This window comes from Camelina sativa, chromosome 11 (genome assembly GCF_000633955.1).
Source record: "Camelina sativa cultivar DH55 chromosome 11, Cs, whole genome shotgun sequence".
In the NCBI taxonomy this organism is placed as follows: domain Eukaryota; kingdom Viridiplantae; phylum Streptophyta; class Magnoliopsida; order Brassicales; family Brassicaceae; genus Camelina; species Camelina sativa.
Genome location: NC_025695.1, coordinates 18441515 through 18467153, shown reverse-complemented (window position 1 = coordinate 18467153; position 25639 = coordinate 18441515). Strand labels below are relative to the sequence as shown.

Genomic DNA, 25639 nt, shown 5'->3' with positions numbered 1-25639 from the left:
AGAGATTTAAAGATGACACACGTGCATTTCTTAAGGTATGGTGTGTGTAGATGATTTGAATTATGACTTCGATGTTCGTGGCTCAGCTTTTTGTCCTTTTTATTATTTCATTTGGACCATACCTTTTCAATACATTTCAAATTTTTGCGAAGATATCACACGAATGCAAAATGTACCTTATACATCTGTAACATGTCACATGCATAGTCTAAAAACGAGTGCAAAACTACACACTTATGCTTCTACCTCAGTTCACACAACGAATTTGTGAGAAAGAAAATTTAAAACCAAAATTATTTTATTATAAGTTCTTGGTTTGAGAGCTTAAGACGAAATCTTTTTTTTGGGGGGGGAGGGGTATCAGTAATATAGTACTGTTAACTTTCCAAAAAAAACATCTTTTTCAAATCTATATATAATAGCAAACCCATTTTTTGTGTCAATTTTAATCGAACGGATGAGATTAGTTCTACTTTTCCATCTAACAGTTTAAAATTATTAATGACTCCAACAGTTGCAAATTATTAATCATGTCTTTTCATCGCACCCCTCATCTTTCAAAAATCACACCTCTTAATTTTTGCATCTCTTTGTTGTACTTCCATGTTTCAAAAATCACATCTATTAATTTTTTCACCTTTTTATTTCACACTTCTATGTCTTACACCTCTTTGTTTTATCTCCATGTTTCACATCTATTAACTTTTACACCTTCTTATTTCGCACCTCTATGTCTTCCACCTCTTTGTTTATTATATATAAACTTCTCTGGACTACATAAACAAGTTTCGAAAAATTGTTTCTTGAGTACTAAATAATTGTTTTATTGAAGTGTTTTTTAACTAACAAGCATCAATCTCTAATTCAAGGTAATTTTATATTTTCGCTGCGAATGACGTGTTAGTGTTTCTTCACCGAACCTGTTAATTTTTTTTTCAGTTAGATTATTATTACTGTTAGATACGGTGGAACAAAATATGAGTGTATGTGGTTTTTTAATTTGTTAGGTTGGGAAAGAGTATAACATTCAAGCATATAAAGTTTATTCACGACAGTACTCCCAGAAAGTCAAAAAATATCAACAATGTCATCTTCTTCGCCCAGAGTACGATCCGACTCGTGGTCACTCAGTGACAATAACCGGAAAAACCAAAACTGAGATACGAGAGGCATGATTACATGCAATGATGCTAGAGCTACATATAAGCCAGAATGTTTTAAAAAACATGGTATAATTTTATATATGTTCTATTATTGACTTATTTAACTTTTTAATTTTTTTTAACAAACATGGTATAAATGTAAAAAATCTTTTATTTTTTTTATGTAGGATGTCCATTAGATATAAATGATCCAGGTTAGTTTCTATTTTTTTGTAAATAAAATTTTTTAAAATTTTATTTGAATTTTTTTTTTTTTATACTTTCTGGGTATTAAACATTTTGATAATATATAGAAATATTACAAATGAGCATGGAAATAGAAAGTGCCGAAGAAAAAGCCAGACATACTTGTGACAACACAAATTCAAATTCTAGAAAGCGTAAGCACGACCAAATGACAAGTCAAGTTAGGAAGAAAAGATCTACTAAAGGTAACTTATTTAGTCTTTGATGACTTTCTAATTTGTATATACAATTTTTTAAAAACATAATGTATAGCAGTCACTTTTAGAGTGATCTGGAATCTGCCCAAAAAAAAGAAAAGCAAGAAATTTATAAAAAGAGTTTAACCCAAAAAAGAAAACATCAAAAGGTGAGATGTTATTATCACCTGTTTCACCACATCGACTTTGTTTTCAATGTCGTTGATTGAAGAACATGATGGTACCAATTCATAGACATAAGTGGGAAATCAATTCCTATCATATAGTGATTCTGTACGTAATTACGCAAAACGAAAAATGTCAGGAACCCTAGAATTTGCAATAAGAGATATATTAAACCCATTAATTAGTTACTACTCACTTGAAATGGGAGTATCTAGGTTCGTCCTACAAAATATTGACCCGGAGGTTTCATAATAAAATATATCGAACAAAGGAGGATATATGGAAATAAATTTCTCACCACTACTGAGCGAAAGTTCTCCATTAGAGCTCTCCGCTTCGTCTCTCTCTCTCTCTCTCTCAATTTTTTTCTCTTGATTCAGCAAATTTGAGTGGTTTGTTTTTTGCGTTTTCATTTTTACGGTTTCACGCGCTAATTAATAAACAAATTGGTTATTTGAATGTAGGTAAACAACCTATATCATCAAAAAAAAATCCAAACAGAATCAATTAATAAGGTGTGGAGATTGTCATGCGTTAGTATGGCCTAAGGAAAGTACTGCAAAGGATCGGCAAACAAAAAGACCTCTATTTACAATATGTTGTAAACAAGGGCGTGTCAAATTGCCTAACATTCAAGAACCTCCGCTTCCATTAGAAAAGCTTTTGTCTGATCCATCTTTCCGAAGACATATTAGAGTATATAATTCTATGCTCTCTATGTGCTCTATGGGTGATGACATTGATTATTCAATTTTAAATTCAGCAGGTCCTTTTTTGTTTTAAAGTGCATGGTGAAAATTTTCATAGTATTGGGTCACTTCTACCATTGGATGGGCAACAACCTACATTCTTACAGATGTATATGTTTGACACCGCTAATGAGTTGAAAATAGGTTATCTATATTTCCAGATGGCAAAGAAATAGTAGATGAGCAAATTTTGTTAGCTCTAATAAACATGCTTGATGAAAATAATATTCTAGCCAAAACATTTAGAATAGCTAGAGATCGTTATAAAAGCAGGAATGATGAGGAATTGAAAATCCATATGGTAGAATATGATAAGAGGAAATCAATATGAATTACCATCAGCTAATGAAGTAGCAGATTTAGTTGTGGGTGGTTTCTCAAACGTTGGTGAATGTGATGTTTTATTACAATATAAAACAGAAAATTTGCAGAGAATTTTGGCTTCTCATCCTCTATATATATCTTTAACATTATTATTGTCACTGAATCAATTTTTCATTTTTATATATACAACAAATATTTTATTTAACTAATTTGGTTGATTCATCTAAGTTATTATTTATGACTTTTATATTATATAAGTAAAGAATTACCATAAAATTTCACTCAAAATGTGAAAATAACAATGTTAGTCATTTCAAGTTTTCACTTTCCCGTGCGGTAATGCACGGGCCGACATCCTAGTTAGAATAATTGAAAATTATCAAGATAGTCTACATTTTAATTAATATAAAAGTAGTCTCTATTTAAATACTAAATTCCAAATATTAAACCTTAAATCCTAAGTATTAATAACTAAACCATAAACTTAAGGCATGACCTCTAAAACTTAATTAATCGTAACGTGTTAAACATGTTTAACTAACTTATTACTTTAGATGTTTGAAGGACCTTTTTCTCAACCACTCTTTCATTTCTTATCTACGAAGTACACAAGACGAGAACAAGTAAAAGAAGAGAGAACACGTAGGATGAATGAGAACCAAGTGAGTGTTCACATCAAAATTGAGAGAGCATTGGCATGTTCATTGTTTACCCAACGACCCTAAAACTGTCCACTGGTGAATCGTGTCCCATTCCTCTGACTTGTGCACGCTCTCAAGTATAACATAGCATGTGATTTCCAAAAGAATAAACAAACTATCTACGCAATTTTTATTAATTACATTATATAACGATTTTGATTATGTTGTAAAAATGTTAATTCTTCTACATTTTTGTTAGTTATTAATGCAAAGATAATTACAAGATACTGTACAACTAGCATAGCATATTAGCATTAGCATGTGTCCCCCCATAAATAATGTAAGAATGCTAATGCTCATTGGAAAAACAACTCATACAATCATATTAGAGTATCATCTATAATCTTTTCATATAAAAGTATACTAAAATTATTCTAAAAATGCATTATTATCATTTTAGTAGTATTGTAAGCTGCTAAAATATGCATGCAACTAATGTCATCCATTATAGATTTGAATTTATGTATAACGTCCGTATAATTTAATTCATATATAAATTTTGTTAGTTATTGTCAAACTAATTTTTTGTTAATATTAAATTTTCAAATCCAAAACTACACAAATATACAATACCCAAAACATACATTTTGTTTGTATCAAATTATGTAAACTCATATTTTCTAAAACAATTAAAACAAATATTTCTATAAATTAATATAAAATATCATGATACTAATATTAATTATTAGTTTTTAAAGATTTTACTAGATATAATATATATATATATATATAATAACTAAAATAAAATAGACAGAAATATATTTTTTTGAGACGGCATATCACATGGCCATACCATTTCTGATTTCTTTATTCATTTTCTACTACAAACACTCTTCACCCTTATCCACATGCATCTCCCTCCCTCCTCAATTTATTATAGATCATAATTGTACAAACCTAATCTATATAATAATAACAACCCGAATAAATGCGACTAACAGTTGTGTTTTTTCAATCTACATTTTGGATATTTTCTGAAAAGTCATGATAGATCATTAAAACAGTTATTTATGAAAAGTTGCAACTGTTCACTATAAAGTTGTGTTGATTGGAACATTGTATCTTTTGAAATCTATATATATTTGTCTGTTTGAACTGTTTTTCATTTTTTTTGCCATGACACAAAATCAACTAAAAATTCAATTTCAACGATTTATACATTTTTCTAAATTATTTTCTAGCATTCATTCTTTTAACAAAAGATTTTTGGAATGATAAATCTAATTTACATCTTTTAGTTAATTTTAAATATAAAAGTTTAATGAAAATACCTAGAGTGTTTTTCCAAGAGTCAGATAGATTACATAGTAAGTTTTTGGATTTGACTTTTCAATATGGTAATAAAGATGCTTTCACATATAAAAATTCAATGAAAATACCTATATATAATAGCAGTCCGAATAAATGCTACCAAAAGTTGTGTTTTTTCAATCGTACTTTTTGGATAATTTTCCAAAAAAATCTATAGAAAATTTAAATTATGTGTTTTACAAAAAGTTGCGATTGTTCATTGTAACGGTTTTTTTTAATTGCAACTGTTCATTGTAGAGTTGTGTCTATTTGAATATTCGTATCTTTTGAAATATATATATATATATATATATATTTGTTTGTTTGAACTGTTTTCATTTTTTTTTGCCATGACACCAAATCATATAAAATTACAATCTCAACGATTTTTACAGCTCTCTAAATTATTCTCTAGCATTCATTCTTTTAAAAGTAAAGAGATTCCTCCAGTTCTTGATTTAACAAATGATTTTTGGAATGATAAATCTAATTTACAACTTTTAGTTAATTTTATACCTAGAGTCTTTTTCCAGAGTTAGATGGATTATATAATGAGATTTTGGATTTGACTTTTGACTATGGTAATAATCAAGTACTGACACAAAAAAAAAATGTTTTCTTTTGTTTTTTTTAATTAAACGGTTGTATCGGTTCATTGTAGAGTTGTGTCTTTTCACTATATTTTATTTATATTTTTTCATCATAATTTTTTGTTCTAATAGGTGTGTCTATTTAAATAGGCATGTTTTTTTGAACTCTCTTTATATTTGTCTCTTCATCACTAACTAACAAGTTCGTTGAAAAAAAATTTCCAATTTATGTTGAATCTAGATAATTGAATATATTCTATAATCTAGCTAAAATTTTAGATGATTATAGCAATAGAGAAAAATACAACTTAATATTGAATTTACAGTTGTGTATATTTATCTTAACTTTCCGTTTAAAAAATATAATAACAATCTGAATAAATGAGAACAACAATTGCGACTTTTCGTAGTATCTTTTTGTAAAACAATTTGTTTTATTTGTTCTTTTTAAAAAACTCAAACAGTTGTATTTGTTCATTGTAGAGTTGTGTATTTTCACTATATTTTATTCATATTTTTTCATCACCATTTTTCGTTCTAATAGGTATGTCTATTTAAATATTCATATCTTTTGAACTCTCTATATATTTGTCTCTTCATAAATAACTTACAAATCATTGTTCGTTGAAACAAATTTTTCATTTTATGTTAAATCTAAATAATTTGAATATTAATATCTAATATTTAATGTTATTCTATAATCTAACTAAAATTTTAGAAATGATTATAGTAATATAGAAATTTAATAAAACTTAGTATAGAATTTACAGTTGTGTCTATTTATCATCACTTTTCGGTAAAAACTATTTTAATATTTAAAATTTATTTTATTTTGTTCTTAAGAGTTGTGTATTTTAATTTTAATTTTTTTATTGATACTGTTTCACTCATTATTAAATATATTTTTAATTATAGTTATTTAATAGAAAATTACATTACTCATTATAACCATTAGTTCAATATTCTCAGTAAGGATCACTTCGTCATAATGATTTTTTTTAGTTGTAGCTCTTTACCATAATTCTTCATAAAAATATCTTATATCTATAATACTTTAAACAATATGTTTTGCAAAGTTGCGTTTATTCTACATAATATTTTTTGTTATAAGTTTTCATTTTAATGATTGTGTTTTTAGTAACAGTTTATTTATTCATACTATTCTATTATATTCAAATAATTTCATAATGTATATTTTTTAATTTTAAATTAAATTATTTTTTTTTCTAAAATACTTCTTCCGCGACATCACGAAAGGTCTGAGTCCTAGTCATAATAAAAATACATGTCTGCGAGAAAATAAATTATATTTTTGTACAATGTTTTTTTATATACCTATTAGATTAATCTTTATTAGATAAATCATTTTTCACATTATTCAAAACTATGAATTCTTTGATAACCATTTGACCATTAATATTGTATCCGTATCATTTACCATACCACATTGTCTTACCGGTATTGTAATCTACAATTGTACTCGTTTTCTTTCTTATCCCATTATATCTGCCGCAGAAGATTCATACTGTCCAATCTAAACTTCGCAAAATATAAGTTAGATATTTTATTGAATCAAACCGAATTAACGAATAGTTGCGAAACCCAAAAACGTAGCGTGATCGTGTGGTATAGAGAGGTCAAGAAGTCATCTTACCCTCTCTTTACTCGTTTGACCGTAAGAGAAAGAAACGGCTAGGCTCTCGAGTACGCAACTGGCGGAGACAAATCATGACCGTTGAAAATAAGAAAGAAACCGCGTCCAAAATGGGAAAAATGTCATAAAAATCCCCAACTATGCATTTTCGTTGATTTAAAGCATGAACTCTTTCGTTTGGTGAAATAAATACTCATTTTTTTGTTGACTTGGAAATAAATCATAAAGTTTTGTTGACTTTGCCAACTGAGGCACCATGTTAAATAGGTAAACGGAACAATCACACAGAGTTAACTAATCGTTACTGAGAACAGTTAATGAGCAAAACCACGTCGTTTGTGTTTAAAAAAAAATTCAAATATGGGATTCGAACCTATCACATCTACAAGGAAAGATTAAAATCTTAACCAACAGCACTGTGATGTTTTTAATCTAAGTATCACAAACACAAATAGATATACTTGTTCTTCCATAAACGATCCACTCTCTTCCTTCGTCTTCTTTGTTTTAGGGTTTCGTTGGTTTTCAAGGAGGCAAAATTGGAGTTCGACTCTGTGATAATAAATCTCGTCGGAGATGGAGAATCAGACATCGACGGTGGAGATTCTGAAGATTCAAAATAAGAGGAGAAGCTCCACCAATCGATAATCAAGAATACGGCTTCAGGGAACGATGTGGAGGTCACCACCACGAATGAAGACATGATTGAGACTAGTCTCCAAGGTGAAAAGCTCTTTGATTAGGAGAAACTATTCGTCAGTGTCCCAAACACAAATCAAATTGACGAAGATACGAAAAAGCAAGAACACAATGAACTATTCATTGTGCCAGAGAAGGATGTTGATTGATTCAAAATTAAATATGGGTTTTAGAAGTTTGTGGTTTATGGGTTTAGTAATCATGGGTAGTTCTGATTAATTAGCTTTCTTATCATGGGTTATGGGTAGTTATTTTCTTCCTCTATATATATTTCTCGGTTTGTAATTCTCAGACTTTGTGCTTCTCAATTTCAATCGAGCAATTTTAGTTTCAGTTCTTCTTCTTCTTTCCTGCAATTTTCTGTTTTATCCAACAAAGGATGAGTCAGAAATATTAAGAAGAAGATTGTGTCGTCTGAAAAATGAGAGGAGGTTTCAGAGATGAAAGCTGAAGAAGAAGGCTTCACCATTGTTCTCGCTTATTCTTATTGAACATAAACATTATATATGTTTGTGTTTGTGTTAAATAGTTAATAATATAGCATAGCTCCGTTGGTGAAGTAACTATCATTCTTGAGAAAAGGTGAGGAGTTTGAATCCCATATTCGAATGGTTTTTTTAAAGTCTCAATAGCAAAGTCAACAAAACTTTATGATTTATTTTAAAGTCAACAAAAAAATGCTTTAAATCAACGAAAATGCATATTTGGAGATTTTTATGACATTTTTCCCCGTCCAAAATCTTTGTGTTCCACCTTTGTCCCCTTGCCTCTAGCTTGTCTCCTCATGCTCCCCGACAACGTCATAATTCCCACCTCTCTCTCTTTAACCCTAATTCCAAAGCAACTTCGTTATATAAATCCCTCTCTCTCTCTCTCTCCCTCACCATCTCACAAACACACAAAGCAAACTTCATCACATTTCAGGGATCTTATCACAAACCCAAAGAAAAAGAGAAGAAGAAGTAGATCAAGAGTTAAAGAAGAGAGACTCTAATAGTTGAAACAAACAACAAAAATAGTAGGAGAATATGGCGTTTGAAGAAGTCATCAATGGGCTTAACCTTAAGGACACCGAGCTTCGTTTGGGATTGCCTGGAACAGAAGAACAACAACTTGAAGTTTCTTGCGTCAGAAGCAACAAGCGCAAGAACAGCGACACGAAAGAAGAATCTGCTCCTCCTCCTCCTTCCAAGTAAGTTGAGATCTGAAATAGTATTTTTCATTCAAATCTCTTGATATAGATCGATCAGTGTACTAATGAGTAATCTTGTTTTGTAAACTTCAGAACACAAATCGTAGGTTGGCCTCCAGTGAGATCTAACCGTAAGATCAACAACAACAACAAAAACGTTAGTTATGTGAAAGTAAGCGTGGACGGAGCTCCATATCTCCGTAAGATAGATCTCAAGATGTACAAAAACTACCCAGAGCTTCTCAAGGCACTCGAGAACATGTTCAAGTTCACAGTAGGTGAATACTCCGAGAGAGAAGGCTACAAAAAGGGATCTGGATTTGTACCTACTTATGAGGACAAGGATGGAGATTGGATGTTGGTCGGTGATGTTCCATGGGACATGTTCTCTTCATCTTGCCAAAAACTCAGAATCATGAAAGGATCTGAAGCTTCTTCTTCCTTATGATCCCTGCCCTTTTAGTTGGCTCTGGTCATCAAGTTTCCTACTTTATTTTAGAGATCTTTTTAGACATAAAAACAAAGTTTGATGTAAAGAAAAACAAAGAGAAAGAGAGAGAGAGAGAGAGAGAGAGAGAGAGAGGTATGAACAATAGGGATACAAACACTATAGCCCGTTAATTATGTAAAGATCAGTTTTGATTATACAAAGTTTATATGTATTCTCAAGATAAACCAAACATTATGCACAGATCTGTCTATGTGACTAATCATTTACACATCAAACCTAAAGTGTCTAAAGGATTCAAAGATATGTAGTGGTTAGATGTGAGCTTCGTTGTTCTCTATAGTATAATACAAACACTAACTAATAAAGATTGGGACATAGTGAAAGATATAAAATTTTGGATTAAGAAATGTGGGAAATTTAATGGATATTATCAACATCGAAAGTTTTGGACTTAATATAGATGGCGAGAATCTTTACACACCACCCACCAATCAGTTGCTTCACCAAATTGGGGTTTGACTTGAGCTCTTCTCATCGTCATCTTCGTCGCCTTCATTTCCGACCTACGTTCATCACTCTATCACCCACTCAATCGCCGTAAGCTCTTCTTCTTCCTCTCTCTCTCAATCTCTGTGTTTTTGTTTGTGTTGGTACGGATTATGAATCATTGATGGTGTTGCTTTGATGGGTATCGTCTGTTTGATCTTTTTCAATCCGAAAGTTCACTCCTTTGATTGTTTTATCGTATGTTCTGTTTTGACGAATTTGGAGCAAATTTTATCTGTTACGAACTGGATTTGTTTTGCAATCATTTAGAGATTTATGAGATACTTGTTTCAGTTGCAAGAATTGGATTCGAAGATTTGTAGCCATGGATTCTTCTGGAACTGATTCGGCTAAAGAGTTGCATGTTAGTTTGGATTCAACTACTGAGGAAGAGTATGCCACACAGTCAAAGCTACTTAAAGAGTTCATTAATATTCCCAGCATTGACAAGGCTTGGATTGTCAACTCTGATTCTGGTAAGTTGGGACATTGAAATCAAGATTTTAAGCGTTTTGTTCTTGAGAATGAATCATCTGACCAGATGAAATGATGATTCACTTTATTGTAATGGGATAAGTTTGAAGTATTTGAAAACTTTTTACTGCAGGTCCTCAGGCAATGTTTGCCTTGAGTCAGGCTAACCTTTTGGCTAATAAAAGGAAGAAGTTTATGTTGTCGGGTCATATCTCGAAAGAAAGTAACCAATCTGTTAACTTTCACTGGGCGCCATTCCCCATCGAGATGACTGGTGCATCAGCTTTTATCCCATCTCCATCAGGTCTGAAGCTCCTTGTGATTCGAAACCCTGAAAACGAGTCTCCTACAAAGTTTGAGATATGGAATTCGTCTCAGCTAGAGAAGGAGTTCCATATTCCACAGAAAGTTCATGGCTCTGTATACGTTGATGGATGGTATACCACTTTTTTTTTGGCTGATTTTTAAAGACAAGTTCTTGTAGAAGTATAAAAACGAGTAATGCTTATATATGATGTAGGTTTGAAGGGATCTCTTGGAATTCTGATGAGACTCGTGTTGCCTATGTCGCTGAGGAACCATCTCGTCCAAAGCCTACATTTGATCATTTAGGTTATTACAAGAAAGGGAACTCGTTGGACAAGGATATTGGAAGCTGGAAAGGTGAAGGGGATTGGGAAGAGGAATGGGGAGAAGCATATGCAGGAAAAAGGCAGCCTGCGCTGTTTGTTATCGATGTTGACAGGTATTACTCAATTTTTTCATAAGAAAAGAACATTTAGTCGTAATTTTTCTGATGGTTGTTTCTCTTTTTCTGTTTAACAGTGGAGAGGTCGAGCCAATCAAAGGAATTCCTAGATCGATAAGTGTTGGACAGGTTGTTTGGAGTCCAAACAGTAATGGATCAGCTCAATATTTGGTTTTTGCTGGGTGGTTGGGAGATAAAAGAAAGTTAGGTATCAAGTACTGCTACAACAGACCTTGTGCCATATACGCAATTAAGTTCATTGCGGATGAACCAAAGTGAGTTGGTGACTTATATAACTACTAAGAGACATCTGAATTATTCCTAATTTCCCATAAATACTATAGAGTTTATGTTTACTTGGGTTTCAGAGATGATGCAAACGGATTCCCTATACATAATTTAACTAAGAGCATAAGCAGCGGTTTTTGTCCTCGCTTCAGGTTTACATCTTATGATTCCTTGCTTTTTAAGTTATATATGTGCTAAGAGTATTTGTTTTCCTTGTTACTCTGTATTCTTACACAACTTTTGTTCAACATTTCCCTTATATATAGCGGTGTGGATTTGCAACGTTCATTTTTGTTATGACCTGTTAGAACTTTCAAACTTACTCTCTCTAGTCATCATACATTTTTTTCCTTCCCTCACAGCAAAGATGGCAAATTTCTTGTGTTTGTATCCGCAAAGACTGCTGTTGATTCTGGGGCGCATTGGGCAACCGAGTCACTTCACAGGATTGACTGGCCAAGTGATGGGAAACTTCCTGAGTCAACAAATATCATTGACGTGGTGAGGTTATGCGGAATTTTTTTTCTCTTTAAAAGCCAATAAGACCTTCAAAATATTCCCGGGTTGACCACTTTTTGTTTGTTAAAAATGCATAACTCTTTCCACACAAACATATTTGTTATGTTATTTGATGATATTCAAAGATATCTTATATTGCAGATTGAAGTTGTAAATTGTCCTAACGATGGTTGTTTCCCTGGGCTCTATGTTACTGGCCTTCTGAGTGATCCGTGGCTGTCAGATGGACATAGCCTTATGTTGTCTACCTACTGGCGCAGTTGTCGAGCGATACTCAGCGTAAATTTGCTAAGGTGACTGTTGAATTGATATGGAAAGTTTCAGAATTTCCTCCTGCTGCTGTGCTAACTGCTAACTGATAAACTATATATCTTGAGAATATTTCAGCGGTGAAGTCTCACGTGCTAGCCCTGATGATTCAGATTATTCGTGGAGCGCTCTTGCGCTAGATGGTGATAATATTGTTGCTGGTAAAATATTTTGAGCGAGTTACTTAATCTCAGTTACTAGCTGCCACAATTTTATCTTAATGACACACCAGACTTGTAACAACATTATGTTTTCTTTTTCTGACTAGTGTCTAGCAGTCCAGTGAGTGTTCCTGAAATCAAGTATGGAAAGAAAGTTGTCGATTCAGCTGGGAAGCATTCATGGCAGTGGTCGAATGTTCAATACCCAATCAGATGCTCTGAAAAGGTCAAAAGCATATATTGCTTGAACTTTAGATTTAAATGATGTTAAGTCTTTTCCTCATCTATCTTTTGTTTTAATTGCGGCAGGTTATCTCAGAGCTTTCATCTCTTCAGTTTAAAATTCTAAAAGTACCAATTAGTGATGATTCTGAAAGTCTTACAGAAGGTAATTTACACTTTAATTTTGATTTTGACAAAAACTATTTGTTTTCTTGACTGTGGCCCTGAATACTCTGTTATTGTTTATGGCAGGGGCCAAAAACCCTATTGAAGCTATATATGTATCATCCTCCAAGTCTAAGGAGATTGGGAAATGTGATCCCTTAATTGCTGTTCTTCATGGAGGTCCTCATTCTATTTCACCTTGCAGCTTCTCCAGGAATATGGCCTATCTCTCCTCAATTGGATACAGTCAGCTGATTGTAAATTACAGGTTTACTTACGAGAGCGTACAGCTCCAAATTCCACTAGTTCATCAACCTTTTAGAGATCCTAACTTGGTAATGGTGACTCATTTGAATTGAAGGGGTTCATTGGGATATGGGGAAGATGCTTTGCAGTCTCTACCTGGCAAAATTGGATCGCAGGTAATTACTATATACGCCTGCAATGCCATTTTTCTTCTTTCTAACCTGCATTATGCTTAATTGATAAGCTTCTCTGACGCAGGACGTGAACGATGTGCTCACGGCTGTAGACCATGCCATCAAAATGGGACTCGCAGACCCGTCTAAAATAACTGTGCTGGGTGGTTCTCATGGTGGGTTTTTAACCACTCACTTGATTGGCCAGGTACTGCAGTTACTTTACCTCAGAATTGATGGCACTGAATTAGTAAGCACCATCCTTATTCATTTATCCCAAACTTTTTCTGTAGGCACCGGATAAATTTGTGGCAGCAGCTGCAAGGAATCCTGTATGCAACTTAGCATCCATGGTTGGGATTACAGATATACCTGATTGGTGTTTCGTTGAAGCCTATGGGGACCAGACCCACTATACAGAAGCCCCCTCACCTGAAGATCTTTCTCGGTTTCATCAAATGTCTCCTATATCACATATCTCTAAGGTCAGACCAACCTTGTTTATCCGGTTCTTCAGGACGTTTGAAAATATTTAATGATTCTTGTTGTGTATTTACTACTGCTGCAGGTGAAAACACCTACTTTGTTTCTTTTGGGAACTCAAGATCTCCGTGTTCCGATATCAAACGGATTTCAAGTAAGATCCTTTTTAGTTTTGAAAGAATCTGCAACTAGTTCAAGTTTGCAGACTCAAACTCGTTGGTAATATCGTTGGTAATGGTGTTTAATTTGGTGTTCTTGATTTGTATAGTACGTGAGGGCATTGAAGGAGAAAGGAGTTGAGGTTAAAGTTCTAGTCTTTCCCAATGACAATCATCCCCTGGACAGGTAAAAACGAAAGCCTGCCATTTTTGTTATTCATAGTTAATACTTAAATAATCTCTGTGTGAAAGTTTTAAACTTGTGATTGTGTATGCAGACCACAGACGGATTTTGAAAGCTTTCTCAACATTGCTGTCTGGTTCAACAAGTACTGCAAGCTGTGAACACCTGATATTTTCGAATACCGAGTTTGTTTTCTTAAAAAATCGGAATGGAAAGAGTCGAAAGAATAATCCTTTGGTTTCACCAATCTTAGATTGCTTGCAGCAAAGACTGCGACTTTATGGTTTCATGTCATAAACCTTTGAAAATAAAGTGGTTTAACAGGTTCTTTTATGCAATGAAAACACATGAGGGAAGAAAAATAAACGGCTAAAAACTTTAAGGCTTTGATTTTGTTTACACACAATGCATGAGTTTGCAGAAACGGAAGGTTGCGGTTAGTAACGTACGGTATTGAACTCAACTGACAATAGCAGCCGGAAACGGATGTAATTGTATTGTTGAGTGGCACTAGCATGTGTCATAACATATAAATAAACACGAATAACATAGTTATGTGATTAAATAATAATCAAACAATGTAATGCTTTCATCTTTGAAAAAATTATCAAGAAATGGGATGGAATACAAGGTACTTGTTCCAACTTGTGGAGTTTTCAGATTGATTCTTCTTCAATCTAAACGATATTTTTGCGGATGTCGAACCCAAAAGAACTCCTGATTACATATTCTTACGAACTATTATATGTGAATGTAATTATGTGTAACCGGTACCCTGTTTGGGTTTAAAGTTTGAAATGAAAGTAGTTAGAAAACACCTACAAAACAAAAAAACATACAACAACCGCACAGCACCAAACTACTATGAGAGCACATTACTCTGAAAAGTCCCAAACCACGTCACTAGTTCAGTATCTCCTGGAGGCCTTGAAACACGACATGCTCCTTGAGTTCTTGAGAATGCATGGTTCAACCATATTAATCCATCCTGAAACAATATAGTAATAATATCTCCAAACTTCTGTAAAGAAACCACAATCAAAGAACTCATCATGTAGATCACATAAGAGGCACGCTGAAGGAACTGCCAATCTCTAATGTATGAGTTTGTCTCTCGTCTAGTTAACCTGTGTCTTGCCACTATCCAAGTAATGAAGGCATGTTTTGGAATCCTTCCCTTGAACCACACATATTCATACCAATCCACCGTTTCCCTGAGGGATTTAAATATTCCCACCAGGTTCTGGCCGTTGAGAACCTCTGTGAAGCTTCACTTTGTCCCACTTTCCATAAGTACAAATCATCCTCCCCATCCTCATGCAGGTTCACCACAGCATGTATATATATATATTGACAGCATGTATATATACAAGTACAGTATTTATATATACATAATTGTGTGTGTGTGTGTTTAATTTCGTAATCAAGTTGACATGAATATATGGTAGGGAAAATAAATTTTGTTATTTTACGTCAACAACATAACATGCATCGTGAATTACATGTAAATATTCTGTTTTTGAATTAGCTTTAAGGATTATTAGAAACTTTGTAGTACTCATCAATCACTATTCTCATTTTTGTATATTTATGTGTGTCAAGAACATAAATAAAACTAAAACCATTACTTAGATGTATTAGTTAATTACTATTACTTAAAGATTTTAGTGATATTATGAGGCGAACAAAATGACAAGAGAAAAATGCCTGAAGAGAAATTGACTAATGCTCAAAGCATCAGATATATGTATGAACATGACTATAGTAAACTCATTCATATTTCATTCGCTATGTGAGAAATGAATGAATGTTAATGTTTTAGATTAGTAAACCAAATTATCATATTTAAAACCGGATTGAATCGTTGGGCTATGTAAGCGTGGTAAAAAAGATAAGATAGTGACATTCATGACTTCGCTGAAACTTTCTTTAAAGCACGATGGACTTGCTTTTATAAGTAAACCGAGCACCCATGGATGTTACATTTATACATTTCCTTTAATTGATGTTCAGACTTGGCAATTTTGTATTTAATATGGGGTACGATTAGGTCAAAACCTTAAGAAAAAATATACTAACAAGATCTTACCATGGAATGAACTCTCTCTGAGATAAAAACATCATGGATGGTTCATGGTTGCCGAGACCAATTCATCTTATATAAACTAGCCGATTTTGGACTCTCTAGATCTTCTCCGGTTGATGGTGAATCTTATATATGTATCAACAGTAGTTGCAGGAACACCTGGTTACTTAGTCCCTGAGTGAGTAATCAATCAGTTATCTTAATCATAAAATATTATGAAATGAAATACCTATAGTTAATATTTTTTTAGGTACTATGGAACAAATTTGCCAAGTGAGAAGACTGATGTGTATAGCTTTGGGGTAGTTTTATTAGAAATCATCACAAACCAGCCTGTGATTGATTCAAACCAGGTGAAAGCGCATATTACAGAATGGGTTGGATTCATACTCATGGAAGGGGACATAAGGAATATTATCAACCCAAAAATGATGGGAGAATTCGATACAAACGGTGCGTGGAAGGCTGTGGAGTTGGCTTTGGCTTGTGTAAACCCTACCTCAAACAGTAGACCAACAATGACACATGTTGTGATGGACCTAAAAGAGTGTTTGGACTCTGAAATTGCCAGGAAACAAGGGAGTTAAGAGATGTATTCAAAAGATTCTATAGAATTAAGCTTCTCTCCTCTTCTAGATTCTTACTTGGACGGAGGTAAATTGAGAATAATCCATTGAACCCAATGATGTCTAATTGAATTTGAAGTCTTATGAACTCAATGATTGTTTAAAGAATCCATTGAAGTGTTTAGTTATCTGGAACTGAAAACACATTCTTTATGAATCTAGCAAGTGGTTTATTAGGAACAAGAAATCGATATGAAAGTACTCCACAAGGCACAAGGTTGACCTACACTTGTTTGATTTGCTTTTTTTTTTTTTTTTTTTTTTTTTTTTTAATTACATGTTTCTTCCAAAACNCAAGGAGGGATCATCTCAGAAATCCCTAAAAAAATTTAGCAAATCTCCTATCTCCCTCTCTATTCTTTGTACCCCTCTTTCTTTTAATGAAATGTGTGCAGACTATTTTACCCTTCCTTCCTTTTATTTTTTTGTTTTTTTTGTTTTTTATTTTCTAAAAAAATAATCATTCACGATTTCTTTTCTTCCTCAGTCATCGTCCTTCCTTTTTCGCCGGAGCTCTCCAGTCTCCACCGTCACTATTTATTCACCGGAGCTCTCCATCCCTGTTGCTTTTCACCTTTTTTTAGTTCACGTTCTCCTTCAAAATGCATGTGTGTTCTTCAACATAAGAATACATTCTTGATTAAATAGGGTTAGGTTTTTAATTTTGGAAATGTAGATCGAATTTTGCTTGAAATACTTAGCAAATTGGGTGTTTTACCATGGGTTATGGGTCTATTGCGCTATTTAGTTGATAAGAAATGAATCTTACTGTTGAATCATAGTGAATTGTAGAGATTATAATCCCAGACCATTCAATTCGATTTTCAATTATTGCGACTGGGTAAAACTAGTAATACTAGTAAATGTAGTATTGCTAGTAAAACTGGTAATACTTATTAATATAGTAGAACCAATTAAACTAGTAGTATTACTAATTGAGTTTTTTTTGGAATTGTTTTGGCAGGATACAATGAAAGAGAACCTTAGTATGCATTTTAAGTGTGAAGGTCACATGTATAGTATAATGTTCAAGACATATGTGATGGATATAACTTTGTTGATGTTAAAAGGAATGATATACAAGAAGCTTGAGTTTGTTGAAAGTCACGTTACATTGTAGTTGAGCTACAATCCACTAATAGTAGGAGCATCAGTACAATGTGATTTTAATGATGATGAGGATGTTAATGTATTTTTAATGTCCGTTGATCATGAGAAGCGAAGATGTATGTTGTTTGTGAATGTCATCTCTGTCTTGGAACAGCCTGAGCAAGTGCCGAGAGTGGTGGACCAAGGTTTTGTTGGTATGAACTATTGAAAGAAACATTCTGAGGATGATGAAATTGCATCTAACACCATTGTTTGATTCATGTTTGATATTTTGGGTTGTACTACTACTTTGTTGGTTATGTCACAACTATTATAAAACTTATTTTAAAATCTAGTAATGTTTGATCTTTCATTGATGTGTATATTTATTATATCATAACAGAGTAAAACATGCGTAACTAATATAAAAATGGTCAAACTAGTAAAACTAGTATTAAACGTTGAACATCCATAAATAATTTTTAAAGAAAATATAAGAATGTGTGTACTAGTAAACGTCAAAAGTAATGTTTAAATGTTTACTAAGAATGAAATTTTTAAAAATATATGAATTTTGGATTGTGATGAAAGAAGCTAAACAAGTGTTTCTTTATACTTTTAAGGTCACTTTGTAAATAATAACCAAGTTAGGATGACAAAGTTATAGAATTGTAGATTTTAAACATAAGAATGCATAACAAACTCATAATTATACGTTGATAGACTTTAATCAACAGTAAAACTAAAAAATATAATTTTAAGAGTAGGTAAAACTAATTAAATGGAAAAACCTCAAAAGTAGAACTATTTGCAATTGTGGTACAACTATTATCCTTGGTATAACTATGTGTGAACACTAAGTGTGAACACACATATTGCACACGTGGTAATACAATTCAGATTTGATTCTGCAAAATTTGATTTTTTTTCCCAAACGAAGTTGAAAATTGTAGATTAATCGTATAAATAAATAAAAAACTTGTAAAACTGGTTTACTACCCAATTTTAAATGACAATACACTAGTTTTATCTAGTTATACTATTTTAGTATCCAGAAATTCAAATACGAGCATAAACCCAGAATTTATGGACTTGTTTCCCTATTTCTTCTAGCAATAAGAAACGATGAGCCCTTCGTTTGCATAGTCACTCCGAGCGAGATTCTAGATGTATGTGCCACCGATCTCTCTTCATCGTGACGTTTGCAAAATACCTCTTCCTTCTACCTCTTTGTTTGTTTGGGCTTGCAAATCTTCTACCTATGAACTTTGAGCAATCTTCGTCCTCTTTTTCTCCACCTTGTTTTAGCCATTTTCGAGTAGTTATCGTTGAAATCTTGCAATAAACATAAAAACAAGTATTATCAAGTTCTATTAATATATCAAAATCACACTAGTTTTACCTAGTTATACTAGTATTACTACCCAGAAAAATCAAATATGAACATAAACCCAGAAATCACAAATTATAATCCCAAAGCTTGTTTTTTGGACTCATCTTCCTTATCAATCGAACACAATAACAAAATACCTCTTCGTTTGTTTCGGCTTGCGAATCTTCTACCTATGAACTTTGAGCAATCTTTGTCCTCTTTTTCCCCACCTTGTTTTAGCCATTTCGGAGTAGCTAGAGAGTAGTTATCGTTGAAATCTTGCAATAAACATAAAACGAAGTATTACCAAGTTCTATTAATATTTCAAAATCACACTAGTTTTACCTAGTTATAGTAGTATTACTACCCAGAAATTTAAATATGAACATAAACCCAGAATTCACAAATTATAATTCCAAAGCTTGTTAATTTGACGCATCTTCCTTACGAATCGAACACAATAACAAAATACCTAGTTTTTCAAATTTCACGAAATCGATTTTGAGATAATAGTTTGAGAAATAATGGATGAGAACGGTGAGAAAAAAATGTAGCAGTTATTTGATTTTAGATTTTTTTAAAAAAAATTATAAGTAATTATATGTTTGTGGATTAGATCCAATAGATATTGGATGGGTGGATAAAGTCCATGTAATATATGTAATATTTCTGTGTTTGTTAGGGTAGTAAGGTAATAGGCATACTTTTAAAATTAAAAATAATTCTAAAAGAAATTGTTTTTCGAGAAGGGAGTTTTGAGATTTCTAAAAAAAAATTGGGGACTTTTGAGATGAAAACTCTTCAAACAAGCCAATATGAAGGAACATTGTTTACATAGGTAACTAAGTGCGGAACTGTGCGAACCCGTCGCGCTAAATTATCCGCTTTACCATTTTGGGATCGAGGGATGTAGACTAAGGAAAAAGAAGCAAACTCCTCTTTATCTGCTTGTATGTCCTCCAAATAAGGCGTAAAAGCTTGCCACTCGGAAGGCGAAGATACCATCTTCACTAAGTCAGAGCAGTCGGTGAGAAAGACGACAGATTGGTTATCCGCCCCAATCATACAGCGCATAGCCCAGAGAAGGGCTTCAATCTCGGCATGAAGAGGGGAGAGACTACGGCGAAGGTTGGCAGCTCCCATAGTAGGGGTGTCCCCCCAGGGTGACGTGCAGAACCATCCTCTACCCGCATAACAATTTGTTGCTTTCCAAGAACAATCTACAAAACAAGTATAGCTCGAGAGAGACCTAGGAACCCCTAATCCCCCACTTCCACAGGGAACAACCGAAGTGTTAATATCCGATACTAATACCATATCCTCTGTCTGAGACAGAGCCCATGCTTTTGCCTCATGCTCCGCTAACCGCAAAATTGCACGGGGTTTGAATCCAGATTACTGAAAAGTTTATCATTGCGCGCTTTCCAGATATACCACAAAATCCAGGGAAAGAATTCATGGGTTGAAACATTTGTACACCGCTAAAAGAGATAATCCATGTTTTTGAAAACTGACACTGAAGGAAAAACGCCCAGGACCGCCGGAAACTGCGACAAGGCCCAAACCTGTCTAGCCGGCGGACATTCGAAGAGGGTATGATTAATCGTCTCCTCCTGAAAACCACAAAGGCCACACGCGGCATCACAACTCATACCGTGTTTCCGAAGATTAGCTGTAACCGCCACACAACCCGAAAGCACTTGCCACATAAAGTGACGAAGTTTCGGTGGACACCTAATTTTCCACACAACTGCCTGAAGAGGTACAATGTCCGGCCAAAATACTTTCGGCTCAGCGGGAGCCGTCATATTGGAAACAAGAATATGGTACTCTGATTTTACCGAATATTTACCAGACTTAGTAAAATGCCATCCCAGTAAATCCTGTTTATCCGATTGACGCAACGGTAAGGCAGAAATCATAGCAACATCTTCCGGTACAAACGTAGCCGTAAGGTGAGCCATATCCCATGAAGTAGAACTCCTATCAATAAGATTTGTAACTCGGAGCAGGGGATTAGAAGGCGACCCTGTGCTCAGTGCTGGTCTCGGGGATTGAGCAGGGATCCATGGGTCAGTCCATACAGAAATGGAAGCACCATATCCTACATGTTTAATAAGTCCTTTGTTAACCAGATAGCGAGCAGAAACTATACTCCGCCACCCATAAGACGGCAAATAAGATTTAATTGGATCCAAAGGATCAGAATGCCGATAGTATCGGCCCTTAAAAACCCGTGCAAAGAGTGAATCCGGTACGGTGATCAAACGCCAGAGCTGCTTCACTAGCAAAGCGGTATTATAATCATCCAAGCACCGGAAACCCAAACCTCCTGCATCTTTACCACTACACAGTTTATCCCACACCACCCAGTGTAGCCCTCGTGATTGGCCAGACGAGCTCCACCAAAAATTAGAAATTGCACTAGTCAACTTCCTCGTAACCGTCTTGGGTAGCCGAAAACATGACATCACAAAAGTAGGAATAACCATAGCAACGGACTTGATCATTACCTCCTTGCCACCTTTTGATAAAAGTCTAGCGGGCCACCCACTTGCCCGTGATTGCAACCTGTCCTGAACGAACGAAAAGATTTTTGTCTTAGCCCCACCCAAGCTTTTTGGGATACCTAAGTAAGATCCCATACCACCCAGATTTGTGATCCCCAGAACCTCTTTTAACTCCTCCCTGAGATCATTATCCACCGTATGTCTGAACTGGACCGAAGATTTCTTAAAATGGATTTGTTGGCCAGAAACCCGTTCATACTTCCGAAGGATCCCTAATACCACCTCACATTGCTCCTTTGTGGCCCGACAGAAAAAAGACTGTCATCCGCAAATAAGAGATGAGAGATGGCGGGACTAGCAGTCAAAACCTTGATAGCAGTAAGGAGTTTCATCTGCTCTGCTTTCCAAAAATGTGCAATTAGCACCTCCGTACAAAGAATAAAAAGATAGGGCGACAAAGGATCCCCCTGACGCAGCCCCCGACAGGGGATAATGGAGCCATATGCCTGACCATTAATCAAGACCTTATATTGAACCGACTTTACACAGCACATAATCCAGGTTATCCACTTTTCACAAAAGCCAAACTGCCTGAGCAAATGTTCGACAAAAGATCACTCTACTCGGTCATAGGCCTTACTCATATCCGTTTTGATAGCCATGAACTTCCCCTTACAGGAGGGGTTGGTTCGTAGGCCATGAAACATTTCCTGGGCAATCAAAATGCTATCCAAAATTAAACAACCCTCTACAAACGCCGATTATGTTTCCGAGACGAGAGATGGTAATATAGTTCGTAGCCTCTGGCACAGAACCTTAGATATAATTTTATAACCAACATTACATAGGCTAATAGGCCGTAACTCCGTCATCCTCGTCGGCTTATCCACCTTTGGGATAAGACAAATGTTTGTCACATTTAGCCTTTTGTCGAAATCCCCGTTCCGCAAGAAGGAATTAACCAACAATACTAGATCTGCTTTAACCGCAGCCCATGCTTTCTGGTAAAAAAGGGTGGTCATCCCGTACGGTCCTGGAGCCTTGTCCGGATGCATCATGAACAATGCATGTTTAATCTCCTGTTCGGAAACCTCTCGAGTTAAAAATTCATTTGTCTCTAAAGTAATAGATGACTGGATCTCATCTAACATATCCGCAAAATCCGAAGGGTCCGAAGATGTAAATAAGTCTTGAAAATAAGAGACCGCAATATTTTGGACATCATTCTCCTCCGTCGTCCAAACACCATGTTGATCATGAAGACCAACAATGCGGTTCCGAACTCGTCTCTGCTTTGCATGAGCATGAAAATAGCTGGTATTATGGTCACCAAGCCACATCCATTGCCTTCTGCTTTTTTGGTACCAGTAAACTTCTTCATCTCTATACACCTCCCGTAACCGCCAAGTAAGCTTTGCAAGTTCATCAACCGAAGTAGTATCATTTTCCTGAGCTACCGCTAATTTGGACTTTAGATCCTCAATTGTCTTCCGCCCATAAGGTAATTGCTCTTTCCTCCAACGAGAAATAGCTCGGCGACATTTAGTAATTTTATCCACCAGGGTGGCACTGGGAGCAGTTCCCGTCGTAGAATCCCATCCTTCGAAAACCGCAACAAAGAAACCCTCCTTGTCAAGCCACCGTCTACCAATCGAAAACCACCCTGACCCCGCCGAATCTTATCCTCAATAACAGCTAACACTGGCTTATGATCTGACGCAATCATTGTTAGATACTCCATAAAAGAGTCCTTAAACAAGTCATGTCACTCCTCATTCACCAAAGCCCGATCTAACCGACATCGTATCGGTTTGTTATCCACAATGTTGAATCCACAATGTCGAATCATTGAGTTAAAAGGCACAAAAGAAGAGGCAGGACACAATTTACCACCCCTCTTCTCAGGGTTTCCTTTTAACTCATTGAAATCCCCAATTAAAAACCAAGGAGAATCTCTATTCAAACCAATCCTTGTTAACCGTTCCCAAACCATTTCTCAATTCTTTGGAACTAGATCACCATATACAAAAGAGAGATAAATTAATTTTCCTTTGTATACAATTTTCACATCGATAAGTCTATTGGATTCAAATAAAATAAAAACATTATTATTTTTGTTATTATAAAATAGTGCAAGACCACCACTACAACCAACAGGTTCAACCGTTTTAACCAAAATGACCAAAAAAAGGTTCTAAAAAAGAAAAGGATTGCCTAGTTTCAGAAAGAAACAAGAAATCTGGCCGATGCTTCCCCCATAAATCCCTGAGATACCCAATAGTAGCTTTATTACTCAATCCCTGACAATTCCAGCTTAGAATCTTCATATATCAGCTCTCGGAAGTGGTGGTTTGGTGCCACCCATTGCCTCCTTCTCCACCACATGTGGCTTAGGATTATTAGTAACCCCGGATGGACCTGTACCCTTCGGAGCTGGACGCTTACGAGGAGTACGAACATACACATTCAACTTCTTTGACCCCATCCCCTTAAGTCCCATGACACCCTTACCCTTACGCTGCTTGGGCAAGGTAGCTCCATCCGCCACCTGCTGATCTGTCACCATTGTCTCAGAGACAATATCACCTGACAAGCCGGTAACCAGAACCTCATCTATTTCACCAGAACCATCATGTTCCCCAATCATAACAACGTCGACATTAGGCAGGATCTCCTCATTGCCCAAGGAACACTCCCCAACCATCCCCTCTACAGCGATAACAGAACCATCTCCACTTTCCCCAGACCCGAGACCCACAGACTCCTCCACCTTCTCTAACACAACTCGATCCCCTGCTTGCCCTACGACACCCAAACCATCAGCCAAAGGCAGCTCCTCTGGATCTTTTGGCTTCTCCTTGTCCATGACCTCACCAACATTGGCTTCTTCCTCCTGAAACAAAGCCTTACGAACCACTTTCGTCGGGATAGGAACACCAGTCTCCACCTGAGAGTCAGACACACCACCCCTCTCCATCACCACCGACGAACCAAGAGACTCCTTAACAGTGGTCTCCTTAGCAACCGCTTGTGAATGGCAATAGTCATTGTACTGAACATAAGACTGAAAACGTCTCTGTTTAGCCACAGGTTCCCCTCTTGATAAATCAGACCTAGACTTTGTACCCTTTGTATTCCTCGCCTCAAAAGGTCGCTTCCCCTCCGTCTGAGAGCCTTCTCCTATGAACTTTCCTTTGAAACCACCCTTGTAACCACCATCTTGACCAGCACCCTGCCTCCACTCAGAAGTGATAGCTCCTTTGTAACTCTTGCCCCGACGATCTTCCGGCTCATCTCGTTGCTGAATCAGACCAGCAGTGACCTGCGGCGGTTGTAACAGTGGAAAATGATCATCGTCATGGCACAAGCTGAAACATCGCCGAAAATACCCGAACAAACGTTTATATCGAAGCGACATTATGGTCTCCTCTCCATTGAAGAAGTCCACTTCAGTCTTGAAACCCAAATGCTTGAGACCATTAATTGTAACCTGGACATGACCACCATCTATATCGACAGCCTCGACACGCCCCAGATCCGCAGCTATCCCTCTGAAAGTCGGCTCAACCCAGAACTGGAATGGCACTCCCATGATGCGAACCCAGAAAGTTAAGGAAGAAGGATACAAAGGATCCACCGTTGGTGCCCATCTAACCATTGAGACCATCCAATGGTCAAAGTGGAATGGACCCATCTTCAACACCTCAACAATGTCTGCTTCCTCAACAAAATCAAACTGAAACTTTCCCATCCCTAAATCCGCACCAACCACTTTCCCTTCCAACTGCTAGATACGGGGAAACATGAGGAGAAGAGATTTCATGTCTTGACGTCGCGGATTAAAGCACCATCCCACCAC

At 35.4% G+C, this 25639-nt stretch overlaps 2 protein-coding genes across 2 annotated transcripts; both read left to right on the top strand.

Annotated features, from left to right (window-relative positions):
* Positions 8484 to 9632, top strand: LOC104723746 (auxin-responsive protein IAA1-like). The gene is made up of 2 exons (XM_010442145.2): positions 8484 to 8970; positions 9064 to 9632. The coding sequence occupies exons 1-2, from the start codon at positions 8807 to 8809 to the stop codon at positions 9416 to 9418; spliced, it is 519 nt and encodes a 172-aa protein (XP_010440447.1). The 5' UTR covers positions 8484 to 8806; the 3' UTR covers positions 9419 to 9632.
* On the top strand, positions 9882 to 14430 carry LOC104723745 (acylamino-acid-releasing enzyme-like). Its single transcript, XM_010442144.2, has 18 exons — positions 9882 to 10018; positions 10262 to 10443; positions 10575 to 10878; positions 10962 to 11186; positions 11267 to 11464; positions 11558 to 11629; positions 11840 to 11978; positions 12138 to 12289; positions 12384 to 12466; positions 12574 to 12692; positions 12776 to 12854; positions 12941 to 13121; positions 13215 to 13275; positions 13358 to 13480; positions 13566 to 13757; positions 13841 to 13909; positions 14024 to 14100; positions 14192 to 14430. Exons 1-18 carry the CDS (start codon positions 9882 to 9884, stop codon positions 14256 to 14258), a joined length of 2460 nt encoding a protein of 819 aa, XP_010440446.1. The 3' UTR covers positions 14259 to 14430.